This window comes from Pongo pygmaeus, chromosome 6 (assembly GCF_028885625.2).
Source record: "Pongo pygmaeus isolate AG05252 chromosome 6, NHGRI_mPonPyg2-v2.0_pri, whole genome shotgun sequence".
Lineage (NCBI taxonomy): Eukaryota > Metazoa > Chordata > Mammalia > Primates > Hominidae > Pongo > Pongo pygmaeus.
Window position 1 is genome coordinate 68,895,099 of NC_072379.2, and position 20,540 is coordinate 68,915,638.

Below are 20,540 nucleotides of genomic sequence, written 5' to 3' on the forward strand. Positions count from 1 at the left end.
TTGTTGGAGTCCAAATATAAACTGTAATATATTTAAAAATCTACAATGAATGACAAAGTTTAGTGACTATACTAAATTAAAATGTTGAAAATTTAATAATGGATTAGAATATAACTATAGAAGCCTTGAATTCTTAAAGAAGAATGTTTTCTTCAGGTGAGTCACTAAAATATTTTTATGGCAGTTTCCCTTTTGTGAATAAGTAACAATATTCATGATTAATAATAGAATTATTGAGAAGATTTAATATGCAATAAGTAATGACTCAGTATATCATAAACTATAAAGCATTATTAAAAAACTACAGTTTTAAATCTCTTTAATTGTGTACTTTTCCAAATTCTACACAGTGTGAGAGACTTTTGAGCTAGAAAAAGCCGCAAGAGTCATTTATTCCAACCTTCGGTTTTTTCAAATGAGGATAATGAGATCTATTTACATGTTATAGTGAAAAAAATGGTTTAAGAGTCAGAATATTTAGATTTTACTCCCATTCTACCACTTACTACCTGTGATGTTGTCCAACTGCTTAAATTCTTCAAGCCTCGTTTTTCTGAGTTGGTAAATCTGGAATAATATCCTGATATATCTTAGATTAGTCATTGTTAGATTTAAATGGAATTATGCGTTTGAAAATGATTTATAAAGTAAAACACAAGTATCGATTTTTATTAGTAAATAGTGAGTTATATAAGACTAGTGGGAGGGATAGCCTTTAGAACACAAGTTTCCAAATTCTTAGGCCCAATGATCATTAACTTGTGATTCAATTCAGAAGTATTTATTAAGCTCTAATTAAATATCTAGGGTTTGATGATCTTTCTGGTATGTTCTACCAAGTGAATGAAGTCAATAAAAAGTAAACGGGAAAGATTTAAGTATTTTAAAAAAGTGCTTCAGTTACGACTGTTTACTTATGAATAGGTTTTATGGCAAGCACACTTGGGAATGGAGATAAAATAGAGCTGTTAGGTAGTGAGCACTGCTTTAAAAAATACCTCTGTTATGGAAGTCTCCCAGCCTCCCCTTTCCTCCACCTCCTATCCCTTTGTCTACACTAGTGAGATTTTGTTTTTTAAATAATCTAACAAATCTAGTTACTGAAGTTTACATTTGAAGTTTAGTAACTTTTGTTTTGATTATTTATCTGATGCCTTGGGTTTTTAAATTAATACTCTTTCAAGTTTACTTATGTGTACAATTGGAATAGTGTATTAACTGATTTTGATTGCATAATTAAGGAAGATTTAAAAAAAAAAGAGTTCTTCTTTGAGTTGAATAGTAAAATTGTATGTACCTCTAGTTTGTTGTATATATCTGTACTTACTCTGTTGAAAAATGTTCTTTTATAGAGATGCTATGAAATTTGCAATAGCAACTTTGTCAACTAACCATCCTAAAATGACTATTATAAAAGTTTTTGTTGTTTATACTAATTTTATCTATTTTATAAATTTCTTAGTATTTGTGAAGTGGATTTGCTATGTGACTCAGAAAGAGAGAAGACAAAGTCATAACCAACTAATTGTGTGGGCTTCTAAGTAATGTGTAATTTAAACTGGTGATAGTAGCAATATATTCTGTGGAAGTAATTTTTGATCCTGTAACTTAAGAACGCTTCCAGTCTTTTAAATGGATTTCTAGCTTCCATTCATATCTTTCTAGCCAGTCTGTCTTCTTCAGTACAGCTATTGGAAGCAAACTATAAGCAATCTCAAACTTCCTAAAATGATATACTGTACTTTTTTAAAACATGAAGTACATTAAAAAAAAATGTTTTGGAACTGGTTTTGATCTGAAGTAAATATGCTTCTCTTATATGTCAGTCATTGAGTAACCCCTCACATTTGAATCATTGATTGTAGTTTGAGATTATATACTTAGGTATCTTATTGTCTTTCTAGGACATTGCTCTCTAATATTTTGTTTCCTAATTGATGAGTTTTATACTGTGAAATTACCTATCCCTTTTTTGAAACCATTCGAAAAAAGTATATGGAGTGATGGGTATAATATGAAACATTACTATTTAAAGTAACTGTCAGCTTTGTTGTCTTTGTCAGTGTTTAGGTTTTAGGCCACTGGTTTACCTTTCTCAACTAGTAATGCTTCTGATATACTTCTTTTTATATGATTATTTAATCAAAAATAGGCCTTTCCACGTTTTTTGTTATAAATTAGTTTTCTGACTTTTAAAATTAAGCTGCTGAGCACTACATGCATTTTTTAGACATTCTGAAATTTTGACCACCTTTTAGACGTTCTGAAATAATTATCTAACCTAGGGATTAATGTACAGCTGATTTTTTTTAAAGTAGTCTACATTTGAGCCTAAAATTAAAGGACCAAGTCGTATCATATGGTATAGTACTGTATCCTCTGGTGGTTTTTCTTTGCTTGAGTAGAAATTTCATTCCTATTTAACCAAACTTAACAGTAGGTAGAGAATTAGCTGGTTGGCTTGCTTGTGCTTACTATCTCTCCTCTCTCCTTTTCTCCTCATTTCTTCCTTTGCCCTTTCTCTTTATTCATTATTACTTTCTTTAGTTATGAAATTATTTTAAAAGTAGATATTTTCTCCTTTATTAAAACAGTCTCATAGGCTTTTAAAACTATATGAATTATGCTTTCCTTTTTAAATTTTAATCTCAACATTATTTTTCTCACCATGTTGAACAGTGCTTTCTTTTGTTTTCTAATGTTTGTAGGTAGTCATCCAATTCTTGATTAAATGTCGACCAAGATTGATTTTATACTGTATTTCTGGATCTTCTTATTGTTTGTTGATCAAGAAAATGAACTATGCCCTATTTTGCTCCCAAATTCTCCTTTAACTTGACTTGTCTTTGGTGGGAAGATTTAAGAGGTGGGCAGACTACAGAAGAGGTAGGAGGCATATAATTGAATAAGGAGGATAGAGAACTATTTTACTCATTTTAAGTATCACCAAGGGATAATCCTAGGTGAAATTCCCATTTTTTTATGACCAAAGGGCTGAAGAACCAAGATATGTTCTTGAGAATTTAGAGTAAATTTGGAAGGCAATATCAGCCACCTCCTTGTAGAAATAGTCATCTTGCTTTTTTGAAGACCCATTTAGAGAACTAAATTCATAAATAATCTCTTAAGTGCTCGAAACCATATATTAAACTGTGTATGAATATTGCCTTACCATAGATTTGTTTATGTGTTTAATAAAGGAACACCTTAATTGGTAACTTAATTTTCTTAGATTTATAATAAAACTCTAAGGGAAAAGATTGTTGTTTGACATTAATGTTAATAATCTAACATTGACTTATTCTCTAACATTAATTTTTCCTAGTTGCTTTTTAATTAAATGGAATTGCATATGGAGTTTTAACTGTCTTTTTGTTTATTAGTTATATATTGATTTAAAAATCTGGACTTCCAGTGTTTTCAAGATAATCTACCACCAAGAATAAGAGAACTTAATAGACCTATTAAAAATAAGTCTGTTTATCCCTTGCACTACAGACTGATTTTATTTGTAATCTTTCTTAATCCAGTGAGACAGAAGTTACAAAATAGTGCTGGTGTTTCCTAATGGGCCTCATTCTGCAGTGCTTTCCTCATGCTTATGTTGTATTAGGCAACTTATTTGATATCATGAGAATAAAAACATCTAATAATTACTCTCCTGAACACGAATGCCTTTTTGATTTTTGGCCAGCTATCAGGTACATACTATATTGTCACTTAAATGTCTGGCTTAGAAAACCGTGGGACTTTAAGGGATCAAGTTTTTGGGAGTATCCACAGTTTTTTTTTTTTTTTTTTACTATTATGTTATATCTTGGCTTATGTGACTTTCATTCTTAGTGTTTGAACCTTAGATAAAGCAACCGTTTTAAAGTTTTTTTGCTGTATACTAAGTTGAATTTCCCCCCTGCAGAATCTTTTAATGGGTCTCCTACAGGAAGCATAAATTTGGTAAGTACTATTATGGGTACTTTATTAAAGTGACTTGAAAATAATGTAAAAGGCTGAGCCTTAACATATGTAAATAAATGATATATAAAGAAGGCCCCAAATCATCCTTTAGTATTGTAAAAAGTTATTATGCTTTTAAAGAAATGCTAAGTTCACATATAAGGCATCTGAATTAGAACTTAAAAATTATATTTTATCTTTATTTAAAAAATTGGCTTAGGTTATACCTGCATAATTGCTTTTCTGCATTTTATAAATAAATTGATTTCATTATTTTCAATTCCAGTATTTAGCATGTTTAAATTACTATGATTACTAAATTGCTATGATAGGCAATAAGTTCGTGACACAATAAATGTTTGTATTGGAATCAGTTTTTTTCTCCTCTTGTATTTAGAAAGAAATATAAAACTAGTGGGGATAACCAAAACCGAATAGATATTTCTTTAAGTCTACACTAAAACAAATTCAGGTCATTGTAAACAAGAAAATTTTTTTGTAAGTTTAGACGGTTTTACAGCAACTACATCCTTAATGATTAGAGGTTAGAAAGACATGTTTTTAGAATCTCAACTGTCATCGGCATTTTATATATTCAAGGTACAGTGTAAAATAATGAAAGTTTTAGTTCTGTTATGTATCCAGCCTTGTATTTTCTAAGATGCTGTTAGGAAGAAATATTAGTGTTCTGTGAAGGTTTCAGTCCAGTTTGGCTGGGTTGGGGAGGGGAAAAACAGGTAAGGTGTTGTTTGTTTTGTTTTTCCTCCTACCTGCATTACTTTTTCTTTTAGACCTTTCGTAATAGCTAAATGTTTTAGAGGTTAGTCGTCTTAGGTGTTAGCTGTACTACCATGTTTGCTTCTAAAATAACCTTATTGAGTAAATGTTCTGTTACTGTATTATAACCTTTAGTAAAACACTAAAGCAAATCTGTCGTAGAATTGTCAGATACTTTGTAACTTTTAAAATATTTCCTAAATCATTTGGTGTCATTACCATTTATTTGTTATAGTCCAGGGCTTTAAACTAAAAGGAATTGCTCCTAGAGCTTGAAGGAAGTGTTAAAAATAATGTTCATTATATAGAAAAGTTTCCAAATGTGATGAAACCCTTCCTTGGTTTGAAGTTTTTTAGTATTCACATTTGTAGTACTTGTGTAAATGTTCAAACACTAGTAAAAAATTTTTTTTCTTTATTCCATGTCTGGAGTAAATGCTTTTCCAAATAAGATAAGTCTCTTTTGTCACATGGTAATATAAACCAGAATAGTCTGTGGATCAAAAAAAGGTCATACTTGAAGTCAGTGACTTGGAGTATTTTATTATTCCCATAAATCTATTTAATTCATACTTTTAAGTAGTTGGACCATGTATACAAATTCTAGTGAATATCTGCATTTTAAAAATAGCTTAAGATTGTAAACTACATCACGATAGTTTATTCCAATATACTAAACAAAGGAGATATTTAATGTGTTTGGTATTTTACTCATTTTGCCATTGGTAGCTTGGTAGGTAAATTACAAGCATTTCCTTTAGTGCCATTTTGGTTGTATTTGATGACTATCATTGTAAATTTGAATTTTCAATTTTTGTCTTAGTGTTAAAAAACACTTTCTTACAAGGAGTTTAAGAATCATAATTTAAGGAGTACTTTGCAAATTGTGCTTATTTCAATATAGAATTAATGTACTTGTTTTGAAATCACAATTCTCTTTTAATACATTCCTAAATCAAATGTAGTTTTGTAAATATTATTTTACCAATTGTAACTTTATAGTCCACTTGATATTTACATGCACTATAACTGTAACTAATGTTTTTCCAAAGTTTTCATCATATGTAATGAAAATAATATTTACTAATTGCATATTTTAAAAGAGATAAAAAGACATTTCTCCACAAAGCCTTTTTAACAACTTTTGGATTGCATAGTATGAGATGCTAACATGTTTAAAGAGATAAATACATTTAGCATGTTAAATGTTAACATACAAGGGAAGGTTACCATTATTAATAATGCTTTTTTTAAAAAAATAGATTATTTTATGTTACCTGTGCTGGCTTATAATTAGAAGAAGTTATAGTAGATAATATGAATTTGGTAGACTATTCCATTTCCTCTGAGTCTTCTATCTTTCACATAAAAATACTGAAGTAAAGGTTGTGCTGTTTCTATCAAAATGATTTCTTGAGCACATAAAAATAAATGCACTCCTGTTTTTTCCCAAAGCATTTTCATTCACAGTATGTCCTGACAGAGATGTAGAGCAGGTATTAGCCCCGTTTTACCATTGGGAAAACTGAAATCCGAGAAAGTAGTTGATACGGTTAAAATCTCTTAAGGTATTGGTAGTAGAGCATGGACTAGATCTAATTTAATTTGATGTCTTTGCCATTTGAGTTGACCAGGGAAGTCTTGTGGATTATCTGTATAGAATTATCACATTTTGCTTCTCTTAACAATCAGTTTTTAGTAGATACATTTTTGGACTTCTTCTTAGAATGCAATTGCCTTAATTTAAGTGACTTTGTGCCATATGGATGGTTGCTTTTAAGTCATTTAGATGACCCTTTTAGTAATAATAATATTATATTAGGACTCAAAAGCTCATTCACATCCTGTTATTTTCAAAGTGTGAAATATATCTGAGTTATATAATATGAATATGTGAAATGTGTGAATAATATAAATACGTGAAATATGTCTAGATTATATACGTTAGGTGTCCCCAAGACCACTCCCAGGCTCAGTGATTTGCCAAGAAAACTCACAGAACACACCATAGTCTTACTCATGGCTAGAATTTCTTATCATGAAAGGTTATAAAGCAAAATCAGCAAGACAACACATGTGAAATGTTGCCACCAGGAAAATTCATTGGAGATTAAATGTACAGGTTTTTTATTGGAGGCAGATTATATAGCACATACCAGAATTCTAGACTCCTAGAAGGAAAGCAGGTGTTCAGCATAAACATTTCTTATACAGATAGTTTGGGTATGGTAAACCACTCTTACTGGTTAGAGAATGCTGGGAATCTTCCCTAAATTTAAGTTCCCAGATTCCATCCAAGGGACAACCTTGGAAGCAGTCTTTTCTAGGCAGAGCAGTTTCAGGCTGCCATGTTAACTCTGCAGCCTGCTTTAATTATATGATTATGTTCCTTTTTATATATGTGAGGATATATGTATATGTGGCAAAAACAGTTTTAAAGTTTAGACCCAAAGGCCGTAGTTATAAAAGATTCATTTTGAGTCAATCAATAGGAATTTATGTTTGTGGAATTGTTTTTGAAAACTAATCATTTAAAATCTATCATAGTCTATGGATTCACCTCATTTAATAAATAATCAGAATAATAGCTAACAGTTGTTATATTAGGCAGTTTTCTAAATGTCTTACATGTCTTATTTAATCTTCACATAATTCTCTGACTTAGGTAGTATTCTCATTTTATAGATAAGGAATCTGAATTAAATTTAAAAATTATTTCTATATTAACAAAAGTATTAAGCTAAAAAATACAGATCTGGTTCTAGTGTATTTCAACATAAATGTTAACATAAGAATATGGCTACTTATTTTTGTCTAGATTTTCTTGCCATATAAGGACCATAATTGAAAAGTAGCAAGTTACAGTAGATGGACAAGCAATTAAGGGAGAAATAATCTAATATATTAAGTTTATTACTAAATTATTTTGTTTCATTGTTTCTTAATCTTTGCTTTTTTTCTGTTAGCCTAAATGGAAAAGATTATTGTGTATGGAGGGGATGGAGGGTATACAAATAATATATAGTTTACATGCATGGAAATGAGTAATTGTAATGCATATATGATGTAGAATTCTTTGACTCTTTTTTTTCCTATAAAATTTTAAAAATTTGTTTCCTGATTTTTTTTTCTCAGTCTTTAGATGACCTTTCAAATGTTTCTTCTGATGACTCAGTACAACTTCATGCCTATATTTCAGACACTGGTAAGAGAGTTTGAAGTATAATTATTGCATTAAAACTATGTATTATTATATCCCTAAATAATTTTCCACACTTAATTTTTACTAACCATTTTTTTGTTCTCTGGTCATATTTTTACTTTTTTTTTCTGCAGCATGTCCTTCATTAAATTCTGTTATATTTATTTGCTTATGTATTTGATCTCTCTAAGATTGTCACTATCAACATTTGAAAATGCTTATATTCTAAGTGTTTTACTATTTCTAATAAACTCTGAAACCATTCTTTTCCTCTTTGTGCTTGAGTCTAGCTGATAGTTGTCTGTATAATTCTCGTTAAATCTTTTCTGGAGAGATCTTAGTTCAGGATTAGTTTTCATATATACAAAGTCAGGCTAGATAACTGAGGTAGATGAAGCCCCCGGTATAGGGGTTTGCAGAACTTCAAGAAGTGCTTGAATAATGAGGTGAGAAACCTCTAAAACTTTGTGATCATTCAGCATACGTGAAGAATTGTTAGTAAATCCAGGAAAAATAACCAGTTTTCATCATTGCTGTTGAGTTATTAGATAACACTAATGAGTATTAAATAATGATAGTTTTCTTATCTGACCTCTCACTGTTCTTAGAATATAGAAGTGTGTTTGTCATATTACATACTGAAGTATAAACATACTGAGGTATATACCTCAATTCAATTTCATGCTTGCATTTTAGACACTGAAGAGATTTTATAGTCTAGTCTAGTCTAGTCTAGTATAGTGTAGTATAGTATAGTTTAGAAGACATTAACTTGCATCTTTTTAAAATAGATCTTCATTTCCTTTTTCTTCTCACTGGAACTGAAGTTTCAATTTACATTTGTTGCCTGCCAGATTTCTGGAAGAAAACAAGTATTTATTAGCTTCTTAAAATGTATGGAAGCACTGTGCTAGGCATTTTTAAGAAATTATTTCAGGCTGGGCTTGGTGGCTTACGCCTGTAATCCCAGAACTTTTGGAAGGCTGAAGCAGGCAGATTACGAGGTCAAGATATTGAGACCATCCTGGCCATGGTGAAACCCCGTCTCTACTAAAAATACAAAAATTAGCTGGGCGTGGTGGTGCGCACCTGTAGTTCCAGCTACTCAGGAGGCTGAGGCAAGAGCATCGCTTGAACCCAGGAGGCGGAGGTTTCAATGAGCCGAGATCACACCACTGCACTTTAGCCTGGCGACGGAGCGAGACTCCGTCTCAAAAAAAAAAAAAAAAGTTATTTCTTCCTGACAAACATATGTAAATACTGAAGAAGCAGCATAGTATAGTGGTTAAGAGTATAACTTTTTTACTGAATTGCTTGGGCTCAAACCCCAGCTCGGCCAGTTAATAGTTGGGTGAGCCATCCAAAATTAAGATCGAGTTAAAAAAAAAAATAGCTGGGTGAACCTGAGAGAGTTCCTTAACTTCCTTGTACCTCAATTTCCTTATCTGTAAGATGGGCTAGTAATAATAATAATAATAATACATAACTCATAGGGTTGTTATGGAACTAATTAATTATATTGGTAATTATGCATGATAGACATATTTGATTGTTGGTTCATTAAATACTAATTTTACCAATTGGACTTCAGAGTCTCTTTGATTCTAGATCTTTTAGCATCTTTATTTCACAAAGTAGGAGCATATAGACTAGTCCAGTGCTACTGAAAGAATGGTCCAAGGAAGCAGTACACACACAAGAATGGTGGTCTAGTATGTGTATTGCTTCCCTCATTGAGAAATCTTGCTTTAAAAAGTATTGGCTAAATTAAACAATATGATTAGTAATGGAGTTGATTTACATTCTGGTGCTTTTTTTTTTTTTTTTACGTAATAAGAATTCTAGCAAATAGTTTGCAGATCGCCTGCTATGAGTAACATTGGCCTAATAAAAACAAACCCTTCTAGCTAAATCACCATCTTCACAAAACCAATATATGTAACCCCATTATCTTCCTTTAAGTCAGATTACCTTGATGTCTTCTGCATTTTTTTTAATAATTACCTCATTATTCTTCCTATTGTGCATCCACCCTGGATGATCTTCCAAGCCTATTGGTTTTTGACAAATCCTGATTATTCTTTCTTATATCTCTTCTCCTTTTTTGTTCCTTGCTATTCTCCTTACTCTTGTTAATTTTTAATTGGTTATGGTTAGCTGCCTAATTGGCCTCTGCTTTCTATTTTCCTTTCTCAAACCTATCTTGGACACACCTGATAAAACCATTCCCTTGTTGCCATGCTAACTCCATTGAGAAATGGTGGTTCTCTAACGTGATTAAAACGTGTTGTGCTGTTTAATTTGCATAAGTCTCTGAGAGAAAGATAACTGGACAAGGTGAACAGTGAATAATCGTGCTACTTATAGAGCAAGATGTCCAAAGTCTATTTCTAGTCGTATACTTTGTCAAATCAGAAACTGTGATAATAGATGGAAAGGGAATGAAAGATAATTTTGGAAAGAAAGTACAAATTTTAGAAAAAATTTTAAGAAAGTTTGGGAAGAGCTTCTGTCCAACTACTCTTGCCAATATAGAGTTCCAACTTTTATGTTATTAATTTCAAAAAGCTGTAGTGACCTTCTTCTGCCCAGTCATATACAAAATAGCAAAATGTTAGCCCCAGAACTTGACCACGTTTATTCACACTTATGAATGAACATAATCCATTATTACAAGATCAGTTTTAGACTTCTGATTAGTGTGGTAGTCTGAACTGCTATGGGAAATCATGCCTTCCACGCATAGAAAGGCTAACAACAATATTATAAGTATAGCTGAAGGGGAAAATCTACAGATGCCATAGAACATGGGGAAAAGTAAATACAGAGAATTGAAGGGGTGTTAAAGCAAGGGGCTCGTAGTAGCATAAAGACTGGATCTTGATTTTGATAGCATTTTCCTGCCCTCAAATTTAGAAGAGGCAGGATGGGCCAAGGCCATGGGATGCTGGAACAAAGTGCTTTACGTAAAGCCTAGAGTCAAAAAGGGCGGCTCAATGTCAAAGAGGAACTAGGAAAACAGCCTAACATCAGTAGAAAGAACAAGAAATGTCAAGATCATGATTGGAAATGGTATCTGTCACCCACAAAAAATTGAAGGCCCAGCTTGCATCCTATCATGAGTATGTCTGGATTTAGCTGTCCTCAAGTGATTATGTACTACAAGATCTCAAGCCAGAGAGTTAGTATTAAAATTATTTCTGAACCACTGAAACCAGCAGTTAGAGTGGTGACACTTGACACTGTTCAGTGCGAATGCTTCCCTAGCCCAGGGCACTCAGAACACCCAGGGAGAAATAAAACCAGCTGGAAATGAGCTTACAGAAAGCAATTAATAGCAACAGAAAGAAATATGAACCACAATAAGAGAAAGCCAACAGAACCAGCAGATAATTTGCATCCTGTGAACTTGGAGATGGCAGTCTTAATAGACTTGGCCATAAGTATGTTAAAAATATTCCTAGAGAGAAATCCTAAGACAAGAATAAACAGTATGAAAAAGAACCAAATAAAACTCTAGAGATCAAAAAAATACAGTGATTGAAAGTAAGGTCAGAGGATGGATTAAGAAATAGACCAGATACAGATGAGAAGAGACTCAGTATTAACTTTTGGAGACGTAATTGTAGAGTGCAGAAAGATAAAGAAATGGAACATCAGAAAGACAAGTTAGAGAAAATGATTTAAAGTGCATCTCCTTAGTTAAGATTAGTACAAAATGGAAACAGGCTTTGATTTTAGAGATTACCTGACTTGCTTGGTATGTGGCAAATTAATGCGAAAATGCTTAAAAAAAAAAAATCCCCAGAATAAACCGCACTTGTGAACTATTGAACATATCAAAGAAAAGGAAAATTGCCAGAAGATAAATGTTATCCCGTGGCTGTTGCTATTTAGTTGAAAAGATTTTAATTGTAATACAACTGAAGAGTGAAGGCTAGTACAAAACATTATTTTGTTTATTTTTTCTATATTAAATTTAAGAAATTCTAATTTTACTCTCTAAGGTAACATTAGATGTAGTAATGTAATGATGTAGTGATGTAGTAACAGAAAGCTCTTTGGAAGAGAGAGAATTGTAATAGGTACCACTTTGTGATTCATAGTGTCATACTGAACTTAGTTTATTTTGTGTTTTAGCCATTATATGTAATACGTTATGGATGTAAATATGGAGGATGGGAATCTATCCTTTGGTGACATCCTTCTGTCTCAGTCTGTCATTTCAGATTCTTCTTCATTTCATATTATCTTTTTTGTTTTCTTCCTCTTCCTCCTTTTTTGTGTCTTTCATTCCTCTTCATTTTGTTTTAAATGATTAGTATATGCTGACTATGACCCATATGCTGTGGCAGGCGTTTGTAATGATCATGGCAAGACATATGCATTATATGCCATCACTGTACACCGGCGCAACCTAAACAGTGAGGAGATGTGGAAAACCTATCGTCGTTATAGTGACTTCCATGACTTCCACATGAGAATCACTGAACAGGTAATGAAGTTTTAAAAACTTGTGCACTTTATGTTGTTTCTTGATTTGATTTTGATTATAAATCTGAGGATGCCCAGATAGAGTGATTAATTAAAAAATAAGGTAAGAATTTTTGGTATAATCACCATAAATCTTAGAATTAATCTGAGCATTTAACCAGTAAATCAAATGTTGAATACACTTCCTCAGTCCTAACCATCATGGACTAGTGACAAACTATCAAGAGTATACCTTGGAAAATTAAAGTGAATACATGTTTCTGGTTTTAAAATTTGTGGGTATTGTGCTTTCCAAAGTTTTTTGGGCTTAGATTGAAGTAGGAATAGGGATTGCTGTAGGACATTTTGTGCTTTTGTTTTTGAAGGCATAATTTAAACCTAGAAGTTATTTTAAATGGCAGTTTAATCCAGCAGTGTAACAGTGAAATGAATCCTTGATCCATTACTCAAATTATTTTGAATCACAACCTAAAATAAATTTAATATTAACCAAGTAATATTTTTAATTCTTATTAAATACAACCCTCTTGTTTTATAGGAATAATTTAAAAGTACTCTTAAAGATAACAAATCTAAAGAAATTATTTCCCTGTCCTATTTTTTAATTAAATATTTTCTCAACTTAAAAGATCTTTGATGAATTGGAATAAATGATCTATGAAATTTATTTTAACTTATTTTAACTCTTAAAACGTCTGACTCATTCAGGGCTTTTAGGTATACAACTGGTATTAAACCAATAATAGTTAAAAGTGACATCTGATTGGGTGAGCTAAAGCTTTGAAATGACATTGTACTACTTTAGAAATCAGAAAATATCTTTTTCAACTTAATATAGTGGAAAATATATAGTTGGCACCATGATAATCTTATTAAAATATCTTGTGGCTAGAGTGAGATAAACTATTAATAACTTTAAAGTGATGAAAAACCGGTTAATGTTGACTTCTGAAGCCTGTATTAAAAGGACTATTTTGAGTTATATTAATAAGAAAATTGAATTAATAACTTTGGATATGCACGTTCTTCTGGTGTCAAATATAACCTTTCTTCATGTTTAACTTGATTTGTTTGCAGAGATGAAATAATTTTCTGCCCCACGTTGAAGAAATAATTGCTTTACTTTTTAAAATATTACCTGTTTGATATTTTAAAAGCATATAGCTCATATATCTTTTTATTCCCATCCTTACACTTTAACCAAACATGATAATATAAAAAATAATTTGAATTGGTAAGAGTTTTATTTATTTGCAAATGAATTTACTTGCAAATTAATGAGAGTTTAATATGAAATTTTTTATTGTGTAAATAGTTGTAATTTTCTTTCTAGTTAAGAGGAATAATCATTCCCTGATTTAAATGTTCTAGACTAGAACTGTAGGCATTATTTTACATATTGACAAATGTAAATGAAGAACATACTTTTTAAGAAAACTTTAAGAGGACAGTTCATACGGAAATTTCTCTTTTCAGTTCAGTGCCAAAAATTAAATTGATACAGCACAATTTCTTTTTCAAACAGCTCACGAGAGTGAAATGGACATGTTTTGACTTGGTGTTTCCTTTTGTGTGTGTGTGTGTGTGTGTGTGTGTGTGTGTGTTTGTTTCTTATAAAGCCACGGTAGTTGTGATTACCTAAGTGTTTAGATTGTTCACAGAACTTAAGAAATTAAAAACTCCTCTTTTAAATGAAAATTAGGTTTTAGTAAAATATTAAGTATCTGTAAATAAGATTTAGGGTGTTTGCCTTTTAGCTCAGCCTTATCTGTATTTTAAAAACTCAAATCCCTTATAAAATAATGGAAGAAAAATGTAATGATTTGTAATTCAGCAGTTGGTCACAGTACAGCCTGTTAACATGATAAATGGTAACTGCATAGAGCTCTTAAAGTAAAATTATTTTAAAACAAGTTTCATTTTGTTTATATAATTTTGTGATACAACATTTTTTCCAAGGCCAAGCACGGTGCCTCACGCCTGTAATTCCAGCACTTTGGGAGGCTGAGGTGGGCAGATCGCTTGAGGTCAGGAGTTTGAGACCAGCCTGGGCAATATGGCGAAACTTCATTTCTACAAAAATACAAAAAATTAGCTGGGCTGTAGTCCCAGCTACTCAGGAGGCTGAGGTGGGAGGATCACTTGAGCCTGGGAGGTGGAGATTGCAGTGAGCTGAGATCCTGCCACAGCACTCCAGCCTGGGTGACAGAGTGAGACCCTGTTCCATAAATGAATGAATGAATGAATGAAAATCCAAGCTAAATGTATGAGCTATCATTTATTTTCCTTAAAGATTTTAATAATCTTATTTGATATTTTATGGAGACTTATAAGAAAATAATTAAAATGTTAAATGTCATGATTTTGGAAATGGCCTGAGCTGCTCATTCATTGATTTAACAAATATTTATTAAGCTTTTCCTATGTGTCTGGTACTTTTCTTGGTGCTAGCAACATATGAGGGAACAAGACAGACTAAGTCCTTGCCTCTAAGAGCTTGTAGTTTAGTAGCTACTGTGCATTTCTGTTTTATTTGGTGAAATCTGTATAGGTATAGATAAACTACTAATGATTTAAATGATCATATTAAGTATTCATTAAGGTAACTGAGTAAAAATATGCACCATATTAAAGAAATTTTGAATTATTTTAATACAGAATTTCAAGTCTGTTCTTTAAATTTTCCAGGAGTGTATTAGGAATCTAAACTTTTGGTGTGTTTAATGTAGAAAAGTAAGATCTTTGATTTTAGAATGTCCATGATTTATGTGTAGTATTTGAATTATTTGTAAACATTGAAATCCTCTGTTATAATTTATTTTAGTTCTTTTTTGCTGAATTTCAAATTTCTTTTAAATGCCTTTAAAAATATTTTCATGAATTTTTGGCAGAAGGGATTATATTACTTTTCAGGGAATGGGCAGTTGTTTTGTTCGTACTTTAAAATAATCTTTTAAATAGCAAGTTTATGATGAGTTAATATAGAGTATAAATTTTCACATTTTCTCCCTTGCTTTTATAGTTTGAGAAAACTTAGTGATTTATGTTTCTGTTCCAGACAGACAACTTACAAAGGAGTTTATTTTGGTAATTTAGGCTTTAAGAAAATAACTGTTACTGTGGTTTTTTCTTTTTATTAGTAAGGTTTAATATTTTAAAGTTTCTGAAATAAATTGTTGTTTTAATGGATAGTGTCATATTTCCTTGGTATATTAGTTTGATAGGGCTGCCCTAATAAAATACCGCCAACTGGGTGGCCCAAACAACAGAAATTTATTTTCTTACAGTTCCAGAGACTAGAAATCAAAGATCAAGGTATTGACAAGTTTGGTTTGTCGTGAGGCCTCGCTTCTTGGCTTGTAGATGGCAGGGTTCTTGCCATGTCCCTATGTGGCCAATTTCTCTATGTGATGCATTCCTGTTGTCTCTTAGTGGGTCCAAATTTTCTTTTCTGATGGGATACCAGTCAGGTTGGGTTGGGGCCCACCCTAAGGGGCTCATTTAAACTTAATCATCTCTTTAAGGGCTTTATCTCTGAATTCAGTCACAGTCTGAGACACTGAATATTAGGGCTTCAACATGAATTTGAGGAAATACAGTACAAGCACACAAGACTTGGTAATGCCAGAAAAAATATGTATTTTCTAAAATTGAGTCAGTAGTTTAATGTGGATAGGTCATATTGCAAGAAATATCTCTTAGGACACCTTGAAAAAGTAAATTTGCTTCCAAAAAATTTTTTTTTTACATGTGATGTTCAGTGAGGACCCATTTCTAATACTTTTGTGAATCACCAAATTTGAGAATATTGCTATAGTTAATGTTTTCTCTATAAATTACCTCTACACTTTCTTGGTTTTCCTCCCAATACTGGAGTAAAAAACTGCTTTTACCTTTCATGTGTAACATATAATGAACTTGTTCACATTTTAGCTCCAAGCAGCCATCAGATTTGTCCTTCTTTTAATAATGTATCAGAATCTTCCAGTTTGGGGATGGAAATTATCCTAATCCTTTTCATTTCTCTTCTCTTTAATCTCTGCACCAAGAATTAGTTTTCTTTACAGAGACGTTGTTTTCAACAAATAATTGTTTTAAAAAGTTTGTTTCGCTTTAGGATATGTATCACAAGGGAAAAGTGGTGAGGCTGTTTGAATTTCAGTACTAGGCTGTTGGTCAGGTACAGTCACTAGTTAAATGACTTTGCTCTTAAACTATTTTAGCAGCTCTTATGGTTAAAAAAAATTTGTGTTTTAGCAAGGCATTACAGATTACGATGATGGACCTTTGAAGGTGCATCCAAATGTTAAGTCCATAAGTGCTAGACTTATGGTATATGCATTTACTTTGTGTTTGTGATTTTACAAAGATAAAGTATATGCTGACTGTTCTTAATTTTTTTTTGGTTAGTGTAATCTATGAGTTTATATTTAATGTGGTTGATGGGGCAAAGGTATCAATATTTATTATAGTTGTGTATACACAGGGTTATAATATAACTACTATCTGTATTTTGAAAATTACCTTTTTATCTGCTAGTACTTTACAGGTCAAAGGCTTATTAAGGAAAATATTTTTTAAAACCTTTTATTATGAAAATTTTGAACAATGTCAATATTAGGGAGAATATTAAATGAAACCCCACATGGTCAAAATCCATCTTCATCATTTATGCAAATCTGTCATTCTTGATTTAAAATACTTTTTTAATAAATAATATTAGAACTGTGTTTTGAGTATATTTGGACAATGTTTTTTATTTTCTGATTTTCACGTAATATATTGCAAAATTATCTGTTGAAGATGGTTTTTTGTTGTTGTTGTTGTTGTTGTTTTTTGAGACGGAGTTTCGCTCTTATTGCCCAGGCTGGAGTGCAATGGCACACTCTCGGCTCATCACAACCTCTACCTTCTAGGTTCAAGCTATTCTCCTCCCTCATCCTCCCAAGTAGCTGGGATTACAGGCATGTGCCACCATGCCCAGCTAATTTTGTATTTTTAGTAGAGACGGGGTTTCTCTATGTTGGTCAGGCTGATCTCAAACTCCTGACCTCAGGTGATCTGCCTGCCTCAGCCTCCCAAAGTGCTGGGATTATAGGCGTGAGCCACCGCACCTGGCCTGAAGATGTTTTTAATATGTAGAGAAATCATCACTTGGGAAAACCTTTTGTCTTCATAAAAAGTGCTATTGAATGTATTCTGTCTTACAGTTTGAAAGTCTCTCAAGCATATTGAAACTTCCTGGAAAAAAGACTTTTAATAATATGGATAGAGATTTTTTAGAAAAGAGAAAAAAGGATCTAAATGCATATTTGCAGGTAAGCTCATGCTTACTATAATCCACAGATTTTCATTTAATATAGCACACAGGTATAGAATGTTTTTCATTTAATATAGCACACAGAATGTTTTTACTGTAATCACAGGGTAGCAACCACTTTTGTGCAGCATGTCAAATGTGACATGCCGTCTGCTTAGTAATTTGTAAACATTATTTCTGTGTGTATTGATTAACTTAGAAGTTTTCTAGACAGTCCATGTTAGGGATTTTGCTTGTTTGTGTTTAGATAAATGCACATGCCTGTCTTCTCCTGACTCAAACATTTGAATTTTTTTTTTAAAGTGCTAAATGTCTGTATCATGTATTTACAAGATTCTTAAGAAAAACCACCTTTTCCCAAATCTTTTATCCTAAATGTATCTTTTAGATGTCGCTGTATTATATACTTCTTAGCTAATGAACTCAGTATGTCAAAACTTGTTCCATTGAAGGAACCAAGCTAGAATGTTGTTACATTAGCAGTTGTGAAAGCAATATTTTGTTTGGGGCTTCCATATAACACCTGAATGTTTTTGTTTGGATTATTTTATGTACTTTATTTCATACCATTTTTATTTAACGTTTTGTTTGTTTTGAGACCGGGTCTTGTTCTGTCACCCAGGCTGGAGTGCAGTGATGCAATCATAGCTCACTGTGAGTTTGAACTCCTGGGCTCGAGGGATCATCCTGCCTCAGCCTGCTGAGTAGCTAGGACTACAGGTGCATGCCACTGTGCCTGGCTAATTTTTTAAATATTTTTGTAGAGATGGGGTCTTGTTTTGCTGCCCAGGCTGGTCTTGTATTCCTGGCTCGGGCAATTTTCCTGCCTCAATCTCCAAAAGTGCTGGGGTTACAGGCATGAGCCACCTTGCCCAGCTTATTTAATGTTAACTCTAGAATTGTTATTCAAATAACGTGACAGTTTTCTAACGTGGATCTTCTTATTATAAGCTATAAGATCTGAAAATAAAATAGTAAATATGTTTGGACAACTTTCACATTAGATACACTTAAAGTCAAAATAGCTGATATGAAGAATATATATACCAAGCTGTTAATTGTCATAAAATTATTGGTGACTTTATCCTAACTGTATAATTGGGTTTTTAAAAATATAAATCAGTATTTTTTACTATACATTCTTAAAATTTATGAGCTAAAATTATAAACAATAGTAATTTCTAGCATCCTGTCAGTTTAAGATAATCTCTTTTTTTTTTTTTTTTTTTCTTGGTAGTTACTGTTAGCTCCTGAAATGATGAAGGCATCCCCAGCTTTAGCTCACTATGTATATGATTTCCTTGAGAACAAAGCCTACAGTAAAGGAAAAGGGGATTTTGCTCGCAAGGTAAGTAAGCAGACCACTGCACTGGGTTTCTTTTTAGGTCTGTTTTCTTACTTTGTTTGTAATAAAAGAAAATAAATTTAGATTTGTATGTGTGTTTTAAAACTAGAAAATTTTATTAAGTTCTCCTCGGCATGTTTATCACTATTGATAGGAATATCTACATATAAACTCCTTTCTTGACATGTTGATTATAATTCAGCAGATGCTTGAAAGGAAGAAAAAAAAAGTTTGAAATGGTACATTAAGAAAAGTTTGTCTGAGACAAGTCACAAGCTTTTCGTTATCTTTAGAGGGAAATGTTTCATTCTGAGATTAAAATGTCATTTACTTGGAATAATGATAAAAATATTAAACAGGATATGTTCTGAAAGTATTTATGCCTTTTGAATAAAATCATTATTATATAAAATATTTTAAATAATTTAAAATAGGATTTAAGACCTATACTTGGAATAAAATCGTAAGGTAAGACAGTAAATAAGTGCTTAAATTAGGTAGGATAGTTTAGTGGGTAAGAACACAAGCTTTGAAATCAGGCAGTCTTTTGGTTCAGATCCCTGCTCTACTATTTACTAGCTGTGACCTTGAGCATGTTACTGAACCTTTGGTACTTCGGTTTACTCAAGAAATGAAGATTTAAATTTCATTAGAGCATTATGTGAATCATGCAATATTCTGTATATTACAGTGCCTGGAAAATAATAAACCTCTAAATAAATGTTTGCTCTTAGTAATACTAGCAATAGGAGCAGGAGCAGCAGTGGGGGAAGCTGGTATTATTTATACCACTCTTTGTATTTTATCACTTTTTATAAGTCTGAAATTATTTCAAAATGAAAATGTAAAAAGAACAAGGACTTTCTCACTATTCTTTGTCCCCCTAAAAAGACCAACTTTTTAAAAAGATTAAGGAATTCCTACAAAATAAGTAAGAATTAACAATTATAGGAAGTTTGGGCCAAGCACGGTGGCTCATGCCTGTAATCCCAGCGCTTTGGGAGGCTGAGGCGGGTGGATTGCTTGGGCCTAGGAGTTCAAGACTAACCCTGGTAACATAGCGAGACCCTGTCTCTACAAAAAATAAAAAATATTAGCTGGGCATGGTGGTGCACACCTATAGTCCCAGATACTCAAGAGGCTGAGATGGGAGGATCGCTTGAACCTGGGAGTCCAAGGCTTCAGTGAACCATGGTCATGCCACTGCACACTCCAGCCTGTGTCACAGAGCAAGACCCTGTCTCAAAAAAAAAAAAAAGAAAAAAGGAGTTCATATGATTACTTTAGGATTTTTGATTGTATAGTTTGGTGCAAAAGTAATTGTAGTTTTTGGACATTTAAAAAAAAGTGGCAAAAACCACAATTACCTTTGCACCAACCTAATAACAGTTCTAAGTTAGTGTTTTATTTTAATAATAAGTTCTAGGGTGTGGACCTTACAATGGAGG

The 20,540-nt window shown here is 32.2% G+C and overlaps 1 protein-coding gene across 4 annotated transcripts in view; it reads left to right on the top strand.

Moving 5' to 3' along the window:
- Positions 1 to 20,540, top strand: part of SNX13 (sorting nexin 13) — a 156,607-nt gene that overhangs the window by 113,490 nt on the left and 22,577 nt on the right. For 2 of the 4 annotated variants that reach the window (XM_054496852.2, XM_063667497.1), the window contains 5 exons: positions 3,917 to 3,954; positions 7,867 to 7,936; positions 12,256 to 12,428; positions 17,638 to 17,745; positions 18,985 to 19,095. In XM_054496852.2, coding sequence (XP_054352827.1) covers positions 3,917 to 3,954; positions 7,867 to 7,936; positions 12,256 to 12,428; positions 17,638 to 17,745; positions 18,985 to 19,095 — 500 coding nt within the window. The remainder of the gene's footprint in view (positions 1 to 3,916; positions 3,955 to 7,866; positions 7,937 to 12,255; positions 12,429 to 17,637; positions 17,746 to 18,984; positions 19,096 to 20,540) is intronic. The other 2 variants (XM_054496853.2, XM_063667498.1) reach the window with 1 other exon arrangement.